At 38.0% G+C, this 23027-nt stretch overlaps 5 protein-coding genes across 8 annotated transcripts; 2 read left to right on the plus strand and 3 right to left on the minus strand.

The window, feature by feature from the left end:
* Positions 1–446: 446 nt before the first annotated feature.
* Positions 447–4107, minus strand: LOC126790425 (uncharacterized). 4 transcript variants are annotated; one of them, XM_050516647.1, is made up of 9 exons: positions 3942–4080; positions 3132–3282; positions 2860–2960; positions 2607–2705; positions 2387–2442; positions 1258–1381; positions 1070–1176; positions 805–874; positions 447–718 (listed from the first exon to the last, which is right to left on the minus strand). In XM_050516647.1, the coding sequence occupies exons 4-9, from the start codon at positions 2689–2691 to the stop codon at positions 639–641; spliced, it is 522 nt and encodes a 173-aa protein (XP_050372604.1). In that variant the 5' UTR covers positions 2692–2705; positions 2860–2960; positions 3132–3282; positions 3942–4080; the 3' UTR covers positions 447–638. The 4 variants fall into 4 exon arrangements, with proteins under 4 accessions (XP_050372604.1, XP_050372601.1, XP_050372602.1 ...); XM_050516644.1 differs by lacking the exon at positions 3132–3282 and having other exon boundaries at positions 3942–4107; XM_050516645.1 differs by having other exon boundaries at positions 2607–2960; positions 3942–4079.
* A 1425-nt stretch (positions 4108–5532) lies between these two features.
* Positions 5533–6159, plus strand: LOC126791626 (protein RALF-like 32). The gene has a single exon (XM_050518101.1). The coding sequence runs from the start codon at positions 5576–5578 to the stop codon at positions 5903–5905; it is 330 nt and encodes a 109-aa protein (XP_050374058.1). The 5' UTR covers positions 5533–5575; the 3' UTR covers positions 5906–6159.
* A 463-nt stretch (positions 6160–6622) lies between these two features.
* LOC126791357 (uncharacterized) lies at positions 6623–9447 on the minus strand. The gene is made up of 9 exons (XM_050517796.1): positions 9397–9447; positions 9213–9326; positions 9065–9127; positions 8848–8914; positions 8643–8743; positions 7876–7920; positions 7483–7800; positions 7301–7403; positions 6623–6895 (listed from the first exon to the last, which is right to left on the minus strand). The coding sequence occupies exons 1-9, from the start codon at positions 9406–9408 to the stop codon at positions 6813–6815; spliced, it is 906 nt and encodes a 301-aa protein (XP_050373753.1). The 5' UTR covers positions 9409–9447; the 3' UTR covers positions 6623–6812.
* A 3226-nt stretch (positions 9448–12673) lies between these two features.
* Positions 12674–14239, plus strand: LOC126791109 (probable xyloglucan galactosyltransferase GT14). Its single transcript, XM_050517513.1, has one exon. It carries the CDS (start codon positions 12710–12712, stop codon positions 14180–14182), a length of 1473 nt encoding a protein of 490 aa, XP_050373470.1. The 5' UTR covers positions 12674–12709; the 3' UTR covers positions 14183–14239.
* A 1412-nt stretch (positions 14240–15651) lies between these two features.
* LOC126791528 (probable xyloglucan galactosyltransferase GT14) lies at positions 15652–17889 on the minus strand. Its single transcript, XM_050517985.1, has 2 exons — positions 17795–17889; positions 15652–17225 (listed from the first exon to the last, which is right to left on the minus strand). Exons 1-2 carry the CDS (start codon positions 17816–17818, stop codon positions 15747–15749), a joined length of 1503 nt encoding a protein of 500 aa, XP_050373942.1. The 5' UTR covers positions 17819–17889; the 3' UTR covers positions 15652–15746.
* Between the last annotated feature and the right edge of the window lie 5138 nt (positions 17890–23027).

Raw genomic sequence — 23027 nt, forward strand, 5'->3', positions numbered from 1 at the left:
ATGAGGATCATATATTATGTAAAACGTGCCTGAGTGGGGCTGTATTCTGCAGCAGTTGCCTATTGTTTGCTAGATTGAAAGCCTCTACTAAATTTGCATTCCCTACAGGAGTGCTAGGATCAATAACTCCCAGAGCTCGAGCCCCTGCGTCTACTTGGCAATAACTTCAGAGATCAAATCGGCTGGCAGGCAAATTCCGAGGACAACATTAGTCATAATCGAACTTCCGATATCCTAAAATTGGGAAAATCTAGCCATAAATAACAATTTTTAGGGAAAGAATCCACATTTTACATCCATAAGGTTGTGGATTGATGCCTCAAAGTGATAAGTGATGAACCAAATCCCATTCTTGCTAGTCCAATACCAACTCATCCTAGGGTGATATATAATAGGGGTGCTCATCACCCTATTTTTTCAATGGGTGTGACAGAGGCAGGAGAGAATGTCACAAGGTCGATAAATGAATCAAATTATTTCTCTAATCCATAAGAAGTTTGTCGAATGAACTTCCACTCTACTCAGATCCCTAATGCAACTAGTTACTACCTAGGAAAACAAATCTAATTATCCTCCACAAATTGTAATTTTTGAATACCAAAACAGCTTGACAAGATGCGCCATTGATATGGTTGAGGCTAAGAGGTTCTTTTCGGTGGAGACATGTTACTGATTAAAGAAATTATTGTGCCAACTGTAAATATTTGTACCAGGAATCCTGTCAATTTTAAAACATGGATATTATTAGACTTTATGCAGCAATAGTTATTTTAGCATTTGCACAAAGAGAACTATAGATCTTACCAACTGCAGCATGAGCGGCCTCAAGAAGTTTGAATTTGTGTAGTTCCCATCTACTGGGAGTTTGTAAAACCTGTCAGCATTCAAACAACAATCAGAAACATCCAATAACAACTTGGGAATGCATTAGTTATACAATGTAAAGCCTTTCTTGTCATTATAAAGAACTTTGTGTCATGGAAATCTGTTAAATCAAAACTTGAAAAAGATCTTAACGTTCTGACAACTTGCAATTGATGCTCAAAGCTTGAATTGTATAACTACTTACCTTTAATATTATATTACCCTTGGTGACACAGGCAATGGAAAGTAGCACTGCAATAGATGATGCAACCATGTGAACTTTCAACAAAGTCACTCGACTACGCCTTCGACCTTAATTAACGGAAAATTGTAAGAGAAGATACAACACTGTAATCACATAAAAGAGAGATACAAGATCATCGGTATATCTACCTATGTCCCCAAGTATCAAAGAAATAAAACCAATAGCTGTAGAAGAGATAGCAATCACATTGAGAACTTCCTCGTGGAAAGTGAAAATATATGTATACAAGACTCCTATCAGCAGCAAGAAAGCCTGCAGCAACAAACAAAAGTTACGAAATAAAGAGGAAAGAAAGATTTATGAAATCTGAAACATCAACAATAAGTAAGAATGGGATTCAAATTTCAAAACTATCTATTAGCTGTGATATTGTTAATGACTTAATGTTATGTCCCCTTTACTTTAGGATGTAACCAGTTGAAATCTAAGTCACTGAACTCACACACAAATGAGCTCCTATATTCCTGATGCATCAGAATCAAATCTATCTGAATGTTTTGTTGTGGTCATTGGGATTGACCATAATTGTTCGATCTATCTGCACTCCTCAAGATGTACCCCAAATGCGGAGTTTTCCTATCTAACACAATCTAAAGAAAATACAGCAGAGTTTCTTCATAAGACCAGAAAGCAGGCTAAAAAGCAACTATATCATCCAATTCTGTCGATCTAGATTTTCCTCATTGGAATAAGCTCTTCCATAACCATACAATTGTCTTGTTTTCTCTATTGCTTGTTAACTCCTGTTTAAATTTCTCAAGACTATTGAACTCTATTGTATTCTATTGCAAGGAATGAGCCATGAATGATTTGTAAACCCGGACTTGAACTTCCTCTCAACCAATGTTTAACCATCTTCCTAGTCTTATCACTACTACTATAAACGGCTATTCTTCTTTCGCCAAAATGGAATGACCTAGCTTTATTATTATTATTATTATTATTATTATTATTATTATTATTATTATTTAACTCCGGAATATGAAATCAAAGATACTGATGTAATGGCAGCACTTTTGAGCAGTATCCTCACTCCTTAACAAAACTCAAATTCCTTTTTACAATAACTTCAAAACTTTAAGAATAGTACCGATTCATTATCAAAAAACAATAAGAATAGTACCGATTCATTATCAAAAAACAATAAGAATAGTACCTATCCAAATTTTAATTCAGATGGGAAAAGAATTGAAACATGTCTAGTAAGGTACACTGGTACACATTGCAATTGTCAAAACATTACAGAGATCTGAGTACCTGAGTGAGAGTAAGAGCATAGAGACGAGATTTCCCATCAGCTACTTTCTGATACCCTGCCATTACAAAGAAACCAGATGAATTATGCAAACATCCTATAAAAAGATTTTGGGAACCCATAGATGACTTTGTTGCAGAGAAAGTGACATAGAACCTCCTGAAAAGGGAAGAGGGAGAGAGGGGGATAGTTGCTTTTAGAGTATAGATTGTGAAAGCTTACGAGAGTCGACAACCATGCGGTAGTTGAAATCTGAGCCATCTGTTCCGGTAGGCCTCCCTGACAATGCTGATCTTCTCTGCTGCATATTCTTCTTTTAGTCTGATACAGGTTTCAACTTCCAATTTTAGATCTTACTCTATTGAAAAGCGAGCATGTCAAATTATATTTCAAAACTCTGATACATCAAAGGGTGTTGAGCTCCTGATTATATGGGACGAAACATCAGATATTCAGAAGAAAAGTAAAACCATACGACTGAAGAAGACAATTCAATACTTGGGTCCCCAAGTATGCAATTGTTGCTGATGGGAATAGCTCGAGTTTGGGTGTGTTATCCTGCTCTTGTTGGTGGATCTGCAAGCGAGAATAAATACAAATGTAAGAATTAAAAAAAAAAATTGGGTACTGGTATTTAAAATACAAAATATATATTAAAGGGAAGAGAAATAAAAAGATGTGAAGCGATTTATCTTCAAGCACCATATGTAATCTATAAACTCTTTCACAGCACAAAACCACACTCACAGCATAAATTCATTGGCAACATATTCACAATGAAAGCTATCTTTATCTCATCTTCTGTCACACCCGAAGTTTCATGCACTGAAATACTAATCAATATCAATCCATCTTCAGTGAACCGCACATCAAAGGCTCAATGCCCAAATCACCTACACTGATCAGACGCCCCATGCAGGAGTCTGTCAGGTGCATAAAAAATGGCAAGAAACAAGTGCACCAAATATTGTAAAGCTTTTCATCCCGATACTCTTCAAGAAAAAAACAGCAAAGTAACATAAAAAACGTAGCCATCGCCAAATTGCCCATGTGGCCCCTCATCAGTGTGTTCATTGTTCAGCCTCTCCTTAGTACCCAAATTATTCAGATTTTCACACTAACCCCTGATGCTGTCATTTAAAAGTACTTTACGAGACTCAATCCTTCTCTGTTTTATACTTTTAGGTGAGTTTTAATCCTACCCTGTTAATAATCACAGATCATATATGTTTATTCCCAGCTGATGAACCCATTAATTAGTAAATCACCAAGGCCATCTCGAACCCAAGACTACAGCATCAATCAAATTAAGCAAATAATATACCCACTTTATGCTACTCAAGTCGCATTATAATTCATGCATTCATCAGATTCAAATTCACAACCAAAGATAGTCTAATTTAATCACAGTGGAGCTAGTCCAATCCAAACCATCTTGGTAACCAATGTAGAATAAAATTCAATCTAATCATCTTACTGACCCCTGTAGTGTTTATCAACATAAGAATCACGAATAACTTGCTGTGAATAGAACAGATGAAGATACGAATAGCAAACCTGAAATAATATAGAATCAAGCTTTTAACTCCGACTGGGTCTTCTGACAATTGGGTCTTGATTGGATTAGAGATTGGCAAACTCAAGATGAAATTACCTGCTGCTGAAGAAGAGATCACGATGCTTTGTTGAGAATGAGCGCTCTCTATTGGCCACCTCGCTATCTAAAGGAGGTGAATTTGAGAACACGGCCTTACGTAAGGCCTTTTAAGATTATACCCGTGCTAGCACCAAACACGGGACTAACCATTTTGTGCTCATTATATGACACTATCCTAGTTAATACCAGCAAACAAACATGCACTAAAAGTGAAATCGTGGCTTTCAATTTGGCACAACAAGAGGGACAACATGCACGAGTTTAATTAGGAAAATGTTGCTTCCGCGGGGTTTAGATTACGATGCCGAGTGGCTGCAATCTTCTGCCATGTACACGTCGGAGTTTCTGCCGGCCGGAGAATGTCTGTGTCTTGCTCATTATTTTATGGATGCCGATGATTTACGGGACTGCATTGAAACTTTGGTATGATCATGGAAACGGGTATATTTGCGGTGACATCTCTTCACGACGACAGGAGTGAGTCTGTGTTGGTAAAGATTTTTCACACTTCTGCGAGTGCAATTCGTTTAAAGTTGGTGGTCGTTGGACTGATATGATATTCAATGTCAACAGCTACTTAGGGTTAATGATTCGTGATGGTTTCTCTTTTGTCTAATGGCTGCGAGTATGTCGATCAGTTGATGCATGTATAACCATATCTCTTGTATTCTTATTGTTACAGGTGCTAAATCCGGGGGGTCTAACTTCTCGTAGCCTTGTATTCCGGTGTGTTAGCTTAGTGTGACATGCACACAACACGTGTCAAAGTCAAAGCGTCAGCGGTGCGCCGACCTTTGACCCTCTGAATCTTAACTTAGAATCCGTAACAGAATTTAAGTTTGAGAGTTAAAGACTTGGAAATACGTTACCTTTTTCTAATGGTCTACGTGAACCTTTTATAAGCGCATTAGAAGAAGTGTTGGTTCTTCCTTCAATGTAGGAATATGAACCAGCACAAGATTTATTTATTGCTCAGGTGTGCCACCTTGGGCGGCGTTAATGGCGAGGTTCAGATCAGAGATACTACTACCCTGCTAGCTGTTGTGACTCCTGGTGTTGTCAGATTACTAGTCACCAGTCCGGCGACCAGAAATAAAGGAGATTTTTCTATAGGTTTTCAATTAGGTTGCTACATCATTTTCTTTTTACTTTGAGATCTCCCCAATATAACACATGCAAGCGATCGAGTGCATTGACACTTCAGAATTCATTTTTATTTTGATTTGAAAATACTAGAGTTGTGGCATGATCTCATTGGATCAATACGAGTCGAGTTTGATCACTTAAAATATATATCTCAAGCTACACCAAAACAAAAAGAAGAAGAAAAAAAGTGAGCAGTGTTCTAGGGCAATTGTTAACATCTTTTGGTCGACGCATGAGAAATAGAATAGCCGCACTTGAGGTTGGTGAAGTGCGGTCCCTCTGTATAATGCTCACTCCACTAACATTTCTAGATATATGATTCTGTCTATAAAGTAGTTCAAAGGGAAGAAAATAAGCCACAAGCACAGAAAAGGGCGAAGGCCAAAAAATGGTGTCTCTGCAATCTAGCTTCGTTCTCCTGATCCTCGCCCTTTGCTATTTCGGCGCAACTGCCTCGTCGTCATCACCATCATCATGCAATGGGTCCATTGCAGAGTGCGAAGCAGAAAGCGAGCTGCTGATGGAGTCAGAAATAAGCAGAAGGTTTCTAGAACAGAAGAAGTATATCTCATCTGGCGCTTTGAAGAAAGACCAACCGGTCTGCAACAGCGGTGGTAAAGGCGAAGCTTATAGTAAAACAGGAGGCTGCCTTCCTCCTCCGGCTAATACCTATAACAGAGGATGCTCTAAATACTACAGATGCAGATCCGACTCGTGATCAAACACAACCAGACTTGAATGTATTATTCGATACACATATATTGTTGTCTCTTCCTTAATTGGTGTTTGCTTAAATAAATGTGCAAACTTGTAAGATGTAGAAGTTCAAATACAGGGGTTTTCATTTGTAATGGAACCAATTTGGTTTGTTCAAGTTGCATAAACTTGGTCTGGTTCAGATATAAATTTCATCAGAAAGGGCCTCCACACCGAAGAAGATTATTTGTTCTATAGATATTATGTAATTGGGTCCAAATCAGTGTTTCTACCGGAAGCAAAATTTTGTCGGTCAAAACGGTTACCATATATGTAGGGCAATATAGTTGAAGTAATATACACTACCCTTCAGGGTTCAGGCCAACATTTTTCCAAATAGTTTTGATTTGCAAATACAGTTTCTGTGTAAAATGCACCAATATCAATGGTAGTGGGTTTCTAAGGTGCAAAGTTAGCAAAATGGCATTGCAAAGTACATACGAATGATCTGATATTCAATGAAAACTGAAACACAAAAGTTCAGCTGGACAGCCGAACTCTAATTTACCAGCAAAAGTATTTTAGTAAACAAAAACAACAAACCATAAGGAAAAACCACTAAAGAACAATACTGTACCTAGATGACGCAGGATTTAACATGAATCTAGAGAGCTAGAGATTAAAGCTCAGGCGCTCAGCATTAGACGGAACACACTATAGGGTAAGAGGGGAAGTGAAGAGTGAGGCTAAGACAACAAAATATAATAGGTAGTAACCAAACATCTTTTACATTATTCTGTCACTGAGAAGTACAGTTGTTGAATTAAATCTATATATCAGAGGTTAGTGGCCAGATTTTCCACTAGGGGAGATGAGTGAAGACAACAGACAGAAAAAAGGGTAGTGTTGGATTGACATGAACCCCTAGCCTACTTAAATGAAAGCTTCCACACCTCTCGGACGTTAGACGAGCCATCTGCAACTTCAGCAACCATGCTAGAAACCAGAACACCTGCAGACAGGAATTCCAAGGAAAAATTCAATATTAATATCAATTTCAGTTACATCAGTAGAAATATAACTTTGACAGATATAATTTACAACAGCAATCATATATCCACAAACTAACAAAATAAGCCAAAAACTATGTCTGCGTAATTGACAGCAGTCAATAACATATCGCCGAGCTTCTTAGCTGTAACCGAAAACACATCTATATTGGACACAGAAATGATATAACAACAAAACAGTAAATAATTGGTAATGAAAAAAGAACCACTCAAGCATGCTGTATACCTATTCACTTTCACCCAATAAATTGAGTAGACACTAGACAAGAACCCAGAGTTAACAAATTCAACAGTGATACACTGGTCTATAATTTTTAAACATGATTCTAAATTTCCAACAAGCTCACCATCTTTCTCCACCACTGATAGGAACCTTCGAGTTCCCCCTCCTACTCCAAAATAATGCTTCTTGGCTGCTAAGTACACTATACCATGAGGACGAGTGATGCACTGTAATTGAAAAGTTTTAGAAGTTAAAGCAGTTTTACATTCTGAATCTACAAAAAATGAACAATTAAAAAGATAATACCTTCTTTATGAGTTCATAGAGATGTTGCAGAGTGGAGATCGAGTAAACTGTCTCTGCCATTAAAATAATATCATAGAGAGCATCTGCACTTTGCCCTGAACTAACATTAACATCCTTCTCAGTATTTTGTGCATAGGGAAGAAGGCCATTGACTTCACGCCAGTCGCCAGAAAAAAAACGAATTTCTGCTCCCCCATCACACTTTTTCTCTTGCAATGTTGGGGATTGCACGCTAGGAACATTTGCATTTACATTGGGTATTGTGAGACATTGCAGGACCTCAGCATTGAAGTCCTGGAAATGAATAGCAGCTGCACCCTGATGCAACATCAGAGGCTTAAAGAGTATAATCCAAAGATGCTAAATTTACAAGCTTTAGAATGGAAAACTAACCTCAAGGCAGGCAAAGATACCAGGAAGTCCATGACCACAGCCAAGCTGAAAAATGAATGAAGACCACAGTAAGGCATATAGAGGAATGGGTTAGATGGGATAAATGAATGCTGCTCCCAAATAATATGTCAACCAGGAGAATTATTCATTATACATTTACTCATAGTTATGATACATGAACTGTTTACCTATGGTGATGCACTGATGCAAGAGGATGCTTGTCATCACACATAAATTGATTAATTACTGAGGGATTGTCATTGGATGGATGACAAAGAATTAAACTATTTATCAAGTTTGCCACTTATTTTCTAATTCACAGCTGACTGTCCAAGCTAGGACATTAGGCCGGAAAACCTTGAACTAGCCATCAATTAGGATTCAGGAATATAAAGAATTAGTTTTCTTGAAGCTAGAACATTAAGCTGATAGAAAGGACCATGGATGGAGGATGTTGATATGTATGATCATAACAATTTGAGTGTACTACTTAAGTCCACTATGTCAATGAAGTGGCAAGAATTTGACCAAAAGCCAACAAAATTGTGTTTGTACGGCTTGTACATGTCAACATGTGACTATCATCCAACATATACATGTACAAGAATATTAAGTTATCAATTTCAATGGCCAAAGCAGTATTTAGTAATCTCTATGAACAATAACTACAGTAGCAAAGACCAAAGAAAAACAGCATGCTTAACTGCTAACATGTTAATGCACAGTGAGAACAGTATACATTCACCTGAAATAATCAGGATGCCCACCTCTAATACTCGTTTACCAGAGAATGATAGCTGTCCATTCTTAACTTCAGAGCTAAGAGCTTTTACTAAATCAAGTGAACCTTCCCATAGCTTTAGTCCCCCTACACCCCAAAACCAAAGGACACACAATCATCACAATCTAACAACATATCTTAAAAGAATAAACATCAGTCAACAGCTAATATACGAATTCAGTTAAATATACCTTCATATTTCCCGGGTACTAAATCAGAGTTGGACAGCGTAAAAACCTCTTGAGTACTAACTCGGCCCTGTATGTATAGAAACCATACATGAACTTACACTTACAGTGTCACAGTCTCACATTAAGCTAAACGTTAGAGAACACCAACATTATCTATTGAATTTCCTAGCGTAACTCATGGGATGTAATAATAAATATGAAAGACCTATATAGTGACCTTGAGCAATGTAAGTCCGCCCAATTCTACTGGCTCCACATTGAACTTCCCAGACCACGATATCTGTTCCCATAATAAATCAATTAGTGAATGTTACATAGCTTGAAACTCAAATGCACTTGTGGGTTATAAGTTAACTAATGTATACCTGAGAGGGAAGCACTTCGATGCAAGGAGGTGGAGGAGGAAGAGGGGGCTCTGGTTGGTCGAATAACCCTGACCCTGATGATGAGAATAGTCGGAACGGTTCGAAAGTTGGGTTCTGAGAAACACAGAGATAGTATTCAGTTTCAGATTAGAAATTGGTACAAGGGGAGAAACAGCAAGCTCACCTGAGACTCCATTGTAGCCTGCTCTCTGGTCTCTGCTGACGCTGCTTTGAGGTTTTGGGGGGTTTTGAAGCTGGGTTGCCAATATTGTGGGCTTTTATTATTAAAACCCAGACCGATTGTTTTCAAAATCCAATCAACAAACTTGGGCAAACAAATCAAAATTTTATTTAAAAAGAAGACATCAAAGTTACGTTGTTTAATCCCTATCAACTTCCAACATGAATTAACTAGTTCATACTTCATGGTGACTAGTTTTGATTTCATCCGCTTTATCTAATGTTGAAGTTAATTTTGTGACAGATTATTACTAAGCTTTGCATTTTAGTGATTTCAGTTTCTATAAGCCTAGTTAGGCCTCATCATTTAATTCGCGGAGACCCGTAAGCCCGACGGGCTTTTACCCGGCCCGGCCCGCGAGAAAAGTCAGCCAAAGCCCACTTTCGTAGGTAGAGGGTCGGGCTTAAATTAGAGGTGTGAAACCTGGCACGGCCCGTAAAAACCCGTCAAATAATAAAATATTATACATACATATTTTATTAGGTTTAGAATAAAACTATCGCATTATGAAGCAACTATATGAATGAAATTTCTTGGGATCGATCGACACCAGTCGATATGATCAGTATATATATTTAGTGAACCTGTAAAAATTTCATCCAATTCGGACCTCGTTTGACCGTCGGAATTTCCAGTAAACCCAAAATAACACTAATAAGTCATAAGGGAAGACATATTATCAAAATGCGAACACTGAAAGTCGTTTGCATATTTGAAATCGCCTAATTTTTGTCACCGATTGTGTGCGGTCGCACTAAGGAAACCCATTTGCCAAAGCCTCGGTCAATGAGGATTTTAATATGTCAAAACGCTTTTTTTTGTTGACCGTAGGTACGGACGGTCAAACAATATCCAAAATAGACTAAATTTTTACGGGTTACCTAAATATATATACTGATCACATCTGCTAGTGTCAATCGACCATATTTCGAACTGGAGTTAATGATCGCCGAAGTGTCCACTAATATATCATAACCTTTATATTAGGTTTATAATAAAACTATCGCATTATAAAGCGATTATATGAAAGAAACTTCTCGGGATCAATTGACACCAGCCGATGTGTGATCGGTATATATATTTAGTGACCCTGTAAATATTTCATCCAATTCGAACCTCGTTTGACCGTCAGATTTTTCAGTAAATCGAAAACACCACTAATATGCCCTAAGGGAGGACCTATTACAAAAATATGCGAACACCGAAAGCCGTTTGCATATCTAAAATAACCTAATTTTTGTTACCTATCGTGCACGGTCGAATTATAGAAATCTATTTGGCAAACCCCGGTCAATGGGGTTTCAATTTGTCAAAACGTTTTTCTTTTTAGTTGACCAGTGGTACGAACAATCAAACCATGTCCAAAATGGACGAAATTTTTACGGGTTCCCTAAATATATATACCGATCACATCGACTGGTGTCGATCGACCATATTTTGAATTGGAGTTGTCGATTGCCGAAGTGTCCACTAATGTATTATAACCTTTTATATTAGGTTTATAATAAAACTATCACATTATGAAGCGAATATATGAAGGAAACTTCTCGGAATCTATCAACACCATCCGATGTGATCAGTATATATATTTAGTGATCATTTTAAAATTTCATCCAATTCGGAGCTCGTTTGACTGTCAGAATTTTCGGTAAATCGAAAACACCACTAATATGCCCTAAGGGAGGACCAATTACAAATATGCGAACGCCAAAATCCGTTTGCATATCTGAAATCATCAAATTTTTGTCACCGATCGTGCGTGGTCGCAACGAGGAAACCCATTTGGCAAAGCCCCTGTTAATGAGGTTTTATTATGTGAAAACTCCTATTTTTTGGTTGACAGGAGGTACGGACGGTCAAACCATATTCAAAACGGATGAAATATTTACAGGGTCCCTAAATATATATATCGATCACATCTATAGGTGTCGATCGACAATATTTCGAAACTAGAATTTATTTGTCTTTTTTTTAGAATGTTTTATAATAATTCTTTTATTGTTTCAAACCCTTAAATTAGAGTATTATATTTTTTTCTAATACAAGCCCGCAAAGCTCGGCCCGTAAAAGTTCGTAAGACCCGGCCTGCAAAAGTCCGTTTTAGGTGGGCGGGCTTGGATCTTCGTATTTGTGAAAATATCCGGTCCGGCCCACCATTTATTTAAATTTATTAAAACCCGGCCTAACTCATTGACGAGCCCTAAGCTTAACCATACTATTTGACCTTGTAAACTTTGGTTGCCACTATAATCTTAAGAAAAACTTTCAACATGCGCATAGGATATACTTCTTAAAGGTTAATGTATGTCCACAGTGAGAGTAGTGTTCATCTCTATGTTTTATTATAAAAGTTTGATGCATAGATTTTGTATATATTGACTCAATGTGACAGTTTCAGACATCTGACATGTATACACTTCAATATTTTTTAAATAGAAAGCATTGAGAAACACCTTCATTAAAACAATGTTAGGTTCTACCAACAAATTTGCCACTCATAATTTCTAAAACATGTTTTGGCAAGCCTTATAAGTTCAGAATGATCAAGACTAATCAACATAAGAAAAACGATACCAGTAAGACCAAACCAAACAGTAAAACACAAGAAAATGTGTGATAAAAACCGAAATTATATACTTCATTATTTTAGAAAATGGATGTATTTTTAGTTTGTGAGAGTAGACTAAATTTGAGAGTCGATATTTCTCTTTGTCAATTTTGATGGTACAATTTTTAGAACATGTTTTTTTAATGATAATGCTTGCACGTTTGACATCTTTTTAGTATGTCCGGATGGTTCGCCTAATGTTCACGCCTAGCCCAAGTTTTAGACAAAACTCCTTGTGCAACAATTTTGTTAACCAAAATTTTTTTCCCTAAATTAAAACAAAACCCAAAGGTTTAAAAAAATGAAAGGTTTGATTTTGACATCAATTTAGGACCATGAGAAATATTTGTCATGGGTCACCATGATCATCGGGTCAAATGGTCAATCTCCCCAGTCCCTCGTTTACATTCTCATGCGTATTTTAAGCTACCGACACAGCGAAGTACCTTCCTCCCTTCCATGGAAAAAAGAAAAGCAACAGTCTTCAATGTTCCATCAAATCAAGGGAAACTCTTTCTTTTTGATTCTTCTGTAAGTTAAATATTATATTTGTACGCCACATCGCCACATCAAAGCATTTCCCAAATTCCCCATCTCTTTCTCTCCTTCACCTCACTCCTACTCCACCTCTATCATTTCTAAGCTCCAATGGAGAAGCCACTCAAGTGCTCTCAGGATCTCTGGTTTGTCATACTCATATCCTTCCTTTTCTGCTTTGTATTCCTCTCATTTGATTATTCATCTTTCTGGGGTGTCAACAATGGTGCCAATCTCTTAGTCACTAGACAAGGTCACCCAGTTGGGTCTGTGAGGAACCAGACCGTTTTGAGTACTACCCAGTTGAGCCCAGATTCTTGTTCTGGTCGTTATGTTTATATACATGATGATCTTCCTTCCAAGTTCAACTCTGATTTGCTTGAGAACTGTAGGATTCTTACTAGAGGGACTGATAAGCCAAATTTGTGTCCGTTCTTTGAGAACTGGGGTTTTGGTCCTCAAATCACTGAAGGGGTTTTGGCAAATACTAGTTGGTTCTCCACAAACCAGTTCACTTTAGAAGTCATATTTCACAACAAGATGAAACAGTATAAGTGTCTGACAAAAAACTCAACTCTGGCTTCAGCCGTTTATGTTCCATTCTATGCCGGCCTTGATGCCAGTCTCCATTTGTGGGATTCCAATCTCACTGTGAGAGACGCTTCGGCGAGAGATCTCAATGCTTGGCTTTCGGAGAGGCCCGAATGGAAGAGGATGTGGGGGAGAGACCATTTCATGGTTGGAGGAAGGATTTCATGGGATTTCAGGAGGCAAACTGATGAGGTTTCAGATTGGGGGAGCAAGCTCAGGTTCTTGCCGGAATCGATGAACATGAGTATGTTGTCAGTTGAAGGAAGCTCGTGGAGAAATGACTATGCCATTCCGTACCCAACAAACTTTCATCCTGCCAAGGACATTGATGTGATTCAATGGCAGAACAGAATGCGGAAACTAGAGAGGCCTAACTTGTTTACTTTTGTTGGTGCTCCAAGGCCGGATCAGCAGAACTCGATTCGGGGGAAGATTATTGATCAGTGCCTAGCTTCAAGTGTTGGGAAGTTGGTAGATTGCAGTTCAGGTGGGATTAAATGTGACAACCCGGCTAGTGTTATGAGGGTGTTTCAGAGCTCAGTTTATTGCTTGCAGCCTACAGGGGACTCATACACTAGGAAATCAGCTTTCGACTCGATTCTGGCAGGTTGTATTCCGGTTTTCTTTCATCCGGGTACTGCCTACTCGCAATATGTATGGCATTTACCAAAGAATCATACCAAGTATTCGGTGTTTATTCCGGTGAGGTATGTAGAAGATTTGAAAGATGACCTAATTGAGAGAACCTTGGTTGGAATTTCAAAGGAGAGGGAATCAGAAATGAGAGAAGAGGTTATAAGGCTTATACCAAAGCTAGTGTATGCAGATCCCATGTCAAGATTAGAGACTGAAGATGCATTTGATTTATCTGTCAAGGGGATTCTCGAGACGATAGAGAATGTTAGGAATGTCATTAGAGAAGGAAGGGATCCTAGCATAGGTTTTGCCGATGAGGATAGTTATAAGTACACATTTCCAAAGACAATAGAATGAACTTCTTCGTTTTTTATATAATGTAATTCTTTCGGGTTAGAGAACAGTAAGTGGTGAAATAAGAACGGCTGGTATAGAAATGAAACTAAAATCATTGCAGTTCTGAGTCTAGAAACTCAATGCCTGTTGATGGAAACTTGGAAACTTAATATTGTATGATTGTATCACTCGGAACATTTACTTACATAGCAAGAACTATGAACTAAAGATCTGCTGTTCTTAATACTCTCTTCTGTGATTATTATTCTTCGAGTGATTCCTGTTGATTTCCTCTTGTATGATTCGTGACTGGGTATGTACAGAGCGAAATAAGTCTATATTTGAGTTCTAGATTTGAACCGCAGTCTTATGAACACAGCGTACTTCAGGATCCAACATTCTCTTTACACACTACTCTAGTTCAGCACTCAGCACTGCCAAAAACATTCTGTACCCTAAACAAATTTCCCTTAGTAACTCATGAAAATTATGGTTCTGGAAATTGGTTATAATGTAGTTTTGATAACTCTTTTGTTATATATCTGATCACTATTTCCGAACTTGAAACCTCTGCCAACATTTTGTTAGAAATAAATTCAATTGTCAATATTGTCAAAAACATTTTTACACCCTCCTAGCATTAACCTGGTTGTCAAAATTGTTCTCACCAAAATGTCATTGTAGTAACCTGCAATGAAAGTAAGATTGGAAATTTGGAACTGATCAATAAGTTAGGTGAACAGGTCAGGGCCTTGGTGCACCAAGAAAAGCAAACAAGTAAGGCCTGACTTGTTTACTCACTTTGTTCTATCACTGAAAGTCTGAAACACTTCTTTGTCCTTTGCTGGACGAATAAATGCTTTTAGGTACGAGAAAATGTCATGTTTCTAACAGTCATGTTCATGGACAATCAAGAACATGAGGCTACTGCCCCATATGGATTGTCTGTCAGCCTCCTGAAGTCCTAAGACACTCCCAGAAACCAAAAAACGTCTTTTCCCAGATTCTCTCCCTTAGCTTTCGGATTTCTTGACCAGATCTGTCGTCGAATAGTATCTGACCATGAAGCTTGAATCTAACAAATGGAGATGACTAGCATCAAAGCTAGCCTAGAATGGCTGACTATAAGTCATCAAGGCTATAACTATAAGCAACAAGCAAGAGGGCCGTCATAGGCTATATTTCTTCTGTACTGCTTATTTCTTAGTATTAATGATTCAGAAAATATGATACAGCAGTTTGAAGTTCAAATAAATTTCGCTTTCACTACGTAATGTTACAATTATAATATCCAAATGTGAAACTTCAGGCATTTGATCATCTCAGGAAGTTGATACATCTTACATCATGGAATTATGAAACGCAATTCAATATGCAAATTTCATCTTGCAGTAACAACACAATTCGAAATCCTGAACTAGCCTCAAACTGTGGAAACTTTTGACATCATATTTTTAGTTTAAAAGGAAGAGGAGAACTATCATGCACAGTAAATCTGGTTTCATTTCTAAATCTGCACAACTAATTCCTTTTTTTTTATCATCACTTAATGTGCTCTCTAAACAGATACTACTGCATATAAACTCTATTCTAGTGTCTCAGGAAATGTGTATTTATAACTATCTTCATCTGCGAAACCAATACTAGGATCTTTTCCCTCTCTAATCAACTGCCTAACATTCTCTATTCTCTCAAGAATTCCCATAACAGCAAAATCAAATGCATCTTCAGTCACTAATCTTGACCTGGGATCTGCATATACCAGCTTTGGTATTAACTCTATAACCTTCTTTCTCATTTCCAATTGCTTCTCCTTTGAAATTCCAAGCAAAAGTTTCTCAATGGAGACATCTTTCAAATCACTCACATCCTTTGCCGGGATAAAAACCGAATATGTGCTATGATTCTTTGGTAAATGCCATAAATATTGGTTATAAGCTGAACCTGGATTGAAGAAAACTGGAATACAACCAGCCAGCATAGAGTCAAAAGCTGATCTCCTAGTGTGTGAATCCCCTGGGGGCTGCAAGCAATATACTGAGCTCTGGAACACCTTCATAACAGTAACAGGGTTGTTGCAATTTATCCCTGCAGAACCACAATGTACAAACTTGCAAGCACTTGAAGCTCGGCACTGATCAATGAGTTCTCCCCTGATAGATTTCTGCATGCCAGGCCTTGGCGCGCCAACAAAAGCGAACAAGTAAGGCCTTTCCAAAAATCCCATTCTGTTCTGCCACTGGATAATCTCAAAATCATTTGCAGGATGGAAGTTTGTAGGGTATGGAATAGCAAAATCATTTTTCCACAAGCTTCCTTCTACCGAAAGCATACTCATGTTCTTGGACTCTGGCAAGAACCTGAGAAAACTGCCCCATGGCCATTCCGAGCTGTCATTAGTTCTCCTGAAATCCCATGAAGTTCTGCCAGTCACCATGAAATGGTCTCTGCCCCACATTTTCTTCCATTCAGGTTTTCCTGAAATCCAGTTTACTAGTTCTTTAGCCGATGCATCTCTAACCGTGAGGTTATTATCCCAAAGATGGAGACTGGCGTCAAGGCCAGTGTAGTATGGTACATATATTGCTGAAGCTAGAGTGGAGATGTTTGTCAAGCACTCATACTGCTTCATCCTGCTGTGGAATATGACTTCTAGCAAGTAGGGATTTGTGGTAAACCAACTCTTGTTTGCTAAAACACCTCGAGAGCTCCCAATTTCAGGACCAATACCATTATTCACAAGGAAAGGGCACATATTATCATTGTCACCAGAATCACTATGACTCCCTGAACTAAGTGACTTACAGTTTCTGAGAAGATCATAGTTGAATTTGGCTGGAAGATCATCATATACATAAATGTAACGACCGGCGCAGGAATCAAATATGTTGTGGACATGTCTGCTTGCTAAAATGTTAACCCAATTGCCGAAACCTGAGGAAGTTGAACTGTGGAGGAAAAGCAATGCAAAGCACAAACACAAGGACACGAGTATTCCAACCAAAACTTCTCGAGAACACTTTCCGGTAAGTAGTTTGTCCATTCGGTCCGGATGAGGAGCTCTCTACAAAGAACAACACAGATTTTAAGTTACTCAACTCTTCAAGCAGAAATGAGAACGGAGATGTATCAGAATGTGTTCAAATTTTGATGAGAAATGATAGATAATCTTTGCCAGATATAAAAAGAGCGTGAAATAAGTATGAGTTTGATGATATTGTTTCAGAAACTGAGAAGCTGAACACGATCATCAAGTTTCGACCAGTTCAAAGCTTGAAAGAATTCAAATTTGGAAAAAACCTGATGAAGAAATGATGAAAGTCCTCTGTTTGCAAGATAAGAATAGAGTATGAGTTTGGTATTGGTTCAAAAAACACATAAACCAAGACACGATCAACAAGTTTGGAACAAATGAAAGCTCAAATGAATTCAGAATTGGGAACCAAATAAAGCTTTCATCAAAGAAACACCCTCAAAAAACCATTCGAAATGAAAATTACAGTCATTAACACCATAGCAACATTACATCAAACATCCATACAAACCCCGAAAGGATTCAAAACAAAAGAAGAAGAGGAAGGAGAAGAAGAAGAAGAAGAAGAAGAAGAAGAAGAAGAAGAAGAAGAAACCAACCTGAAACCAGAGGGACTTGAACATTGCGAGCACAAGTCCTGTGATCCGGATTCAAGAGTCGCAATGAGGCCAAAACCTAGACCAATGAATAGGAAATGCAAGGCACGTCGGTTTGGAATATATGGGGGTTTGAAAAATTCAGGAATGTCAATTAGGAAAACAAATACTAATTGGTAAGAGAACGACAGAGACAGTAATCACTAATATCATCAACGATCGCAAACGCTACGTGGTCAAAAAAAGGGAAAAGTCTGATTCCGAAAGAAGATTTTTTTCAATCAAAGCCATGGTCTGATTTGATGCACTACTACCGTATCTGGCTATCTGCTGCATGGTTTTATAAAAGAAGGGTTAGTATCTCCAGATGAAATGTATATTGATTAATCATTCTATACACAGAATTGTCCTATATATAATCAAGAGTACAATTAACCATAAATTACTCCTTGATTTCTTCATGTAATCACGCCCGTGATTCCCTCCGTCATTCACACTAACACTCCTTCTCAAGTTGACGTATACACATCAACCATGTCTAACTTGCTAAGTGAGTCATAAAAAACATTCTTAGACACTCATTTTGTGAGTATATCGGCAAGTTGTTTTTCTATAAGAACAAAAAGAAAACTAATGATCTTCGCGTCTAACTTCTCTTTTATAAAGTGACGATCAACCTCCACATGTTTTGTACGATCATATTACACATGATTCTGTGAAATATCAATAGCCTCCTTGTAACAACAGTACAGCTGCATAACACACATAGGCTTAATAGCCAAATCTTGTAGCAAATTTTTAAATCATAACAATTCGCACACTCCCTGAGCCATACCTGTGTATTATGCTTCAACACTAGATCGAGCTACCACCTTTTGTTTCTTACTCTTCCATGTAACAAGATTACCCTCAACAAAGGTAAAATACCCTGATGTGGATCTCCGATCTGTAATATTTTCAGCCCAGTCTGCATCTGTGAAGCCACAAATTTCAAGGATATTATTGTGTTTAGAGAACATTACTCTTATCCCTGGAGCTGACTTCAAGTACCTCAAAATCCTTACAACAACATCTATGTGGTCCTCACTGGGATTATGCATGAACTGACTCACTACACTTAATGCATACGCAACATGTGGTCTGGTATGTGATAAATAAATTAGGTGTCCAACTAACCTCTGATAACGAGGTTTTTCAGTAGGGACTTGATCTGTATACTCTGCTAACTGATGGTTTTGCTCAATATGAGTATCAATAGGAGTGCAGTCCAACATACCTGTCTCTGTTAGTAGATCAAGGATGTAGATCAAGGATGTACTTCCTCTGACACAGATATATACCATCACTTCCCCAGGCTACCTTAATGCCCAAGAAGTACTTGAGTGTACCTAGGTCCTTCATCTCAAACTTTGTGGCTAGCTGTCTCTGTAATCTATCCACCTCAACAGTATCATTCTCAGTAACTACCATATCATCAACATATATAATTAGGGATATTACCTTTCCTTGTTGATGTCTCAAAAATAATGTGTGGTATGAATTACTCTGACTGTAGCCAATTTTCCTCATGAATTGTGAGAATCTTCCAAACCAAGCACGAGGTGACTGTTTAAGACCATACAAAGACTTTCTCAATCTGCATACAAAGTTACTTGGAGAAGCAACCATATTTCCAGGCGGAAGAATTATATACACTTCCTCTGTAAGTTCTCATGAATGAATGTATTCTTAACATCAAACTGTCTGAGTGACCAGTTTAAGCTAGCAGCAAAAGAGAGCAATACCCGAATAGTATTTATCTTTACAACAGGTGCAAATGTCTCATCATAGTCTATGCCATATGTTTGGGTGAACCCTTTTGCTACTAGGCGTGTTTTATACCGGCTTACTGACCCATCTGGATTATGCTTCACTGTAAACACCCAACGACATCCCACAGTCTTCTTGCCATGTGGTGGAGATACAAGCTCCCAAGTATTGTTCTTTTATCATGCTTCCATCTCTTCCTCTATTGCTTTCCTTCATTTTGGATCTCCCAATGCATCATGCACTTTGTTAGGTACTGATACAGTAGATATTTGATTCACAAATGATTCATATGACTTAGACAATCTTTTGGTAGACGTAAAATTGCCACATAATACTTAGCTTTAACCTGAAGGGTAGGTTCATACTTTTTGTTGGCTGACCCCGAGTAGACCTATTTGGCAAGATATAATGTCTACTATTAGCCTCACTAGTATTAGCCCCAATAGAATGACTAAACTCAGATGAGTGATCTTCTGTACCAGGAGAGCATTGGTAAGGTGTAGAAACAGTAGTACGTGAGATATGAGAGGCAGTTGTGTTGTCATCTTCTGGTACCTGAATCTCTGGAGTGACTACACCGGAATCATCCAGTGGTGCCTATGTAGCTGACACATTGGTAATCTCAATTGAACCTGTCACCATATCTACTGGCTTACTCTTCAAAATATGAATTCTCTTCCTGAAGAGTAGCATCGGAAGAGGGAAATTAGCTCATGTCCTCAAAGAAAGTAACATCCATAGTGACATAGTACTTCTTGGAAGGTGGATGATAGCACCGGTACTCTTTATGATGTCCTCCATACCCAACAAACACACATTTAACTGCCCTGACATCCAATTTAGACCTCTGATGTTTTGGAAGATGGACAAAAGCAACACAATCGAAAACACGGGCAGGAAAATTATGAAAATAGGGTAATGAGACATAAGATGCAAGAACCTCATATGTAACTTTTCCCTGAATGACACGAGAGGGAAGACGATTAATGAGGTGGACGGAAGTTATGACAGCATCACCCCAAAGGTACTTAGGCATATGGGCACTGAAAAGAATACACCGAGCCATATCAAGTAAATGACGATTTTTCCTTTCAGAAACTCCATTCCGCTTAGGTGTGTAAGCACACGTTGTTTGATGAACAATTCTGTGTGTGTTAAAGAACTTCTGAAAGACATGATTCACATATTCCCCCCCCCCATTATCAGAATGAAGAACTCTAATTGTGGCATTATATTGTGTTTGGACAGTGGTATAGAAGGCTTGAAAAGCCGGAAAAACCTCATCTTTAGTTTTGAGGAGAACAATCCACTAAAGACGGGTGCAATCATCAATAAATGAGACATAATACCACATCCCTGACACAGTAAACTCTTTGGAGGGTCCCTAAACATCAGAATGAATTGATTCAAAAGGAAGAATATGTTTATTAGAATTACTAGGGGAATAAGTATATCGATGACTCTTGCCCAAAACACATGTCTGACAACGTAAAAGTGACTCATCCACACTAATAAACAAAGTAGGCATATATTTTTTCATAACACTAAAAGATGGATATCCTAAGCAACGATGCCATAACCAAACTTCACTTAGCTTGTCAGAAGTGGAGATTAAAGCGGTCCGAGATTGTACCCCTGGTTTCTCCCTCACATATGTCTGATCCAAATGAAACAACCGGCCCCTCAAATACCCCCGACCAATTAACTCCCCGGTGAGAAGATCTTGAAATATCATATACATAGGAAAAAATGTCACAGAACACTTAGCGTCAGTGTTCAATTGGGGAACAAATATCAAATGATGAGATAAAGTAGGTACATAGAGCACATTGTGAAGCTCTATTGTGGGAGTAAGACGGACCGACCCTTTAGCATTAGTAACATAGGATAGTAGTGGAGGAGACAATACGGTAAAATAAGATTTGTCATAAGTCATATGATCAAACGCACCAGAATCAATAATCCATGTATCAAAACCAACAAAGTTAGAAATATTTAAAGCCATACCAATTTACCACGACCAACTATGGATGTGGTAGGTATTGCTCCTCTTGCGGTGTGATGATCATGTCTAACCATATCATAAATATCTGGTTCCTGAACGAATTGAATAGTTGCTTTCGCCTTGGGACGATAATTAGGCCGCTTAGGCCTAAGGTGTGGATACAGCTTCCAACAGGTTGCCCAACATGGTTAGTATCATGACAATAAGAGCAAAGAGGGCGGGGCTGATTCTCAAAGCAAACTTCAACTTGTGTCTGATGAAGACTCTCCTGTTGAGATTCATCCTTACAGATATATGTGAAAGTTGTAATTAGGTGATGAATGCTCGATTACTCGACATCAATATTTAATCCTGAACACATCATTAGTAGTATAAAGCAAGAGGGTATCGTTCACAAACCGGGGATCCAGCCAGGGCTTAGGATCACAAACACTTAACAACGAATTCATAAAGATATAAAAGGTTTGATATAGGTTCAGATTGAGATATAAAAATAGTAAATAAAACCTAAACTAATATATACATGTGATTAACCAACCAACACATAAACAATCACCAAACAAATCATGTAAGAACAAAGCCATCAAATTCCCTTCTCATTCATGTTCATGCCGTAGGTATCAAGATTCCAAACTAAGTTCAATCATACATCAAGTTCCTACTTGGTTCCTAATACATGGATACATTCGAGCTTAACTACTTGTCTTGCTACGAAATCTAACATATCAATTCATCATGCAATTACATATCACATAGAGAAATCAACATGTTTTAAGTACCTATCCAATGCCGAACTTAGAATCAAAAATCGGTGGAAAACCAAAGAACAATTAATCCACTACTTGTATCATAATCGTTACTAACTTTGAATGATTAACATATACAACATCAACTACTTGTCTTAATCACACATGCAATATAAGAACACATCGAAATTTGATCAAGAACATGAAACAATAACTCACGGCATCAAAACAGAAATCCTTGAAAGAGAAATCGAAATCTTTAATTCTTACACAATTCGAAAGAACAACTATCTCATAGACAAGATTGAATTGAACTTTAACAAAACAAAAACAGAAATCATCCAAGAACAAGAAAACATAAAACCGAAATAAAACATGAAGATCATAGAGTTACACTTTGAAATAATCCTACGGGGTTTATTCCAAGCAAACGAAGATCCTAGGCTACTTGCTTCGAATCCAAAGGGTGGAAAAGAATGAATTTAGGTTTTAGGATTTCTTGGAGGATGGAAGAGTGTTTCGGCAGAGCTATGGCTTGTGCTTTGTGTGCAAGGTTGATGATGCAAATATGGGGAGGCCGAGCCTCTATATATAAGAGTCTAGGAAGCCTCTTGCCGTCCTATTTAGGAGATAGAAACCAATTGGGAAACTGAAATCCTCTTTGTTATGGATTTTG

This window comes from Argentina anserina, chromosome 4 (assembly GCF_933775445.1).
Source record: "Argentina anserina chromosome 4, drPotAnse1.1, whole genome shotgun sequence".
In the NCBI taxonomy this organism is placed as follows: domain Eukaryota; kingdom Viridiplantae; phylum Streptophyta; class Magnoliopsida; order Rosales; family Rosaceae; genus Argentina; species Argentina anserina.

Bases quoted from the DNA above. Each gene is read 5' to 3' on its own strand.
- LOC126790425 (XM_050516644.1), bottom strand. From the start codon at position 2,691: ATGCAGCAGAGAAGATCAGCATTGTCAGGGAGGCCTACCGGAACAGAT. The intron at 1,382-2,386 runs GTACTCAGATCT...TTGTTGCTGCAG, and splicing joins ATGCTCTTACTCTCACTCAG to GCTTTCTTGCTGCTGATAGG. The intron at 1,177-1,257 runs GTAGATATACCG...CCGTTAATTAAG, and splicing joins TTTGATACTTGGGGACATAG to GTCGAAGGCGTAGTCGAGTG.
- LOC126791626 (XM_050518101.1), top strand. From the start codon at position 5,576: ATGGTGTCTCTGCAATCTAGCTTCGTTCTCCTGATCCTCGCCCTTTGC.
- LOC126791357 (XM_050517796.1), bottom strand. The intron at 8,915-9,064 runs GTCACTATATAG...CTATACATACAG, and splicing joins GCGGACTTACATTGCTCAAG to GGCCGAGTTAGTACTCAAGA. The intron at 7,801-7,875 runs GTTAGTTTTCCA...ATGTTGCATCAG, and splicing joins GTATCTTTGCCTGCCTTGAG to GGTGCAGCTGCTATTCATTT.
- LOC126791109 (XM_050517513.1), top strand. From the start codon at position 12,710: ATGGAGAAGCCACTCAAGTGCTCTCAGGATCTCTGGTTTGTCATACTC.
- LOC126791528 (XM_050517985.1), bottom strand. From the start codon at position 17,818: ATGTTCAAGTCCCTCTGGTTTCAG. The intron at 17,226-17,794 runs GTTGGTTTCTTC...TGTTCTTTGTAG, and splicing joins TCAAGTCCCTCTGGTTTCAG to AGAGCTCCTCATCCGGACCG.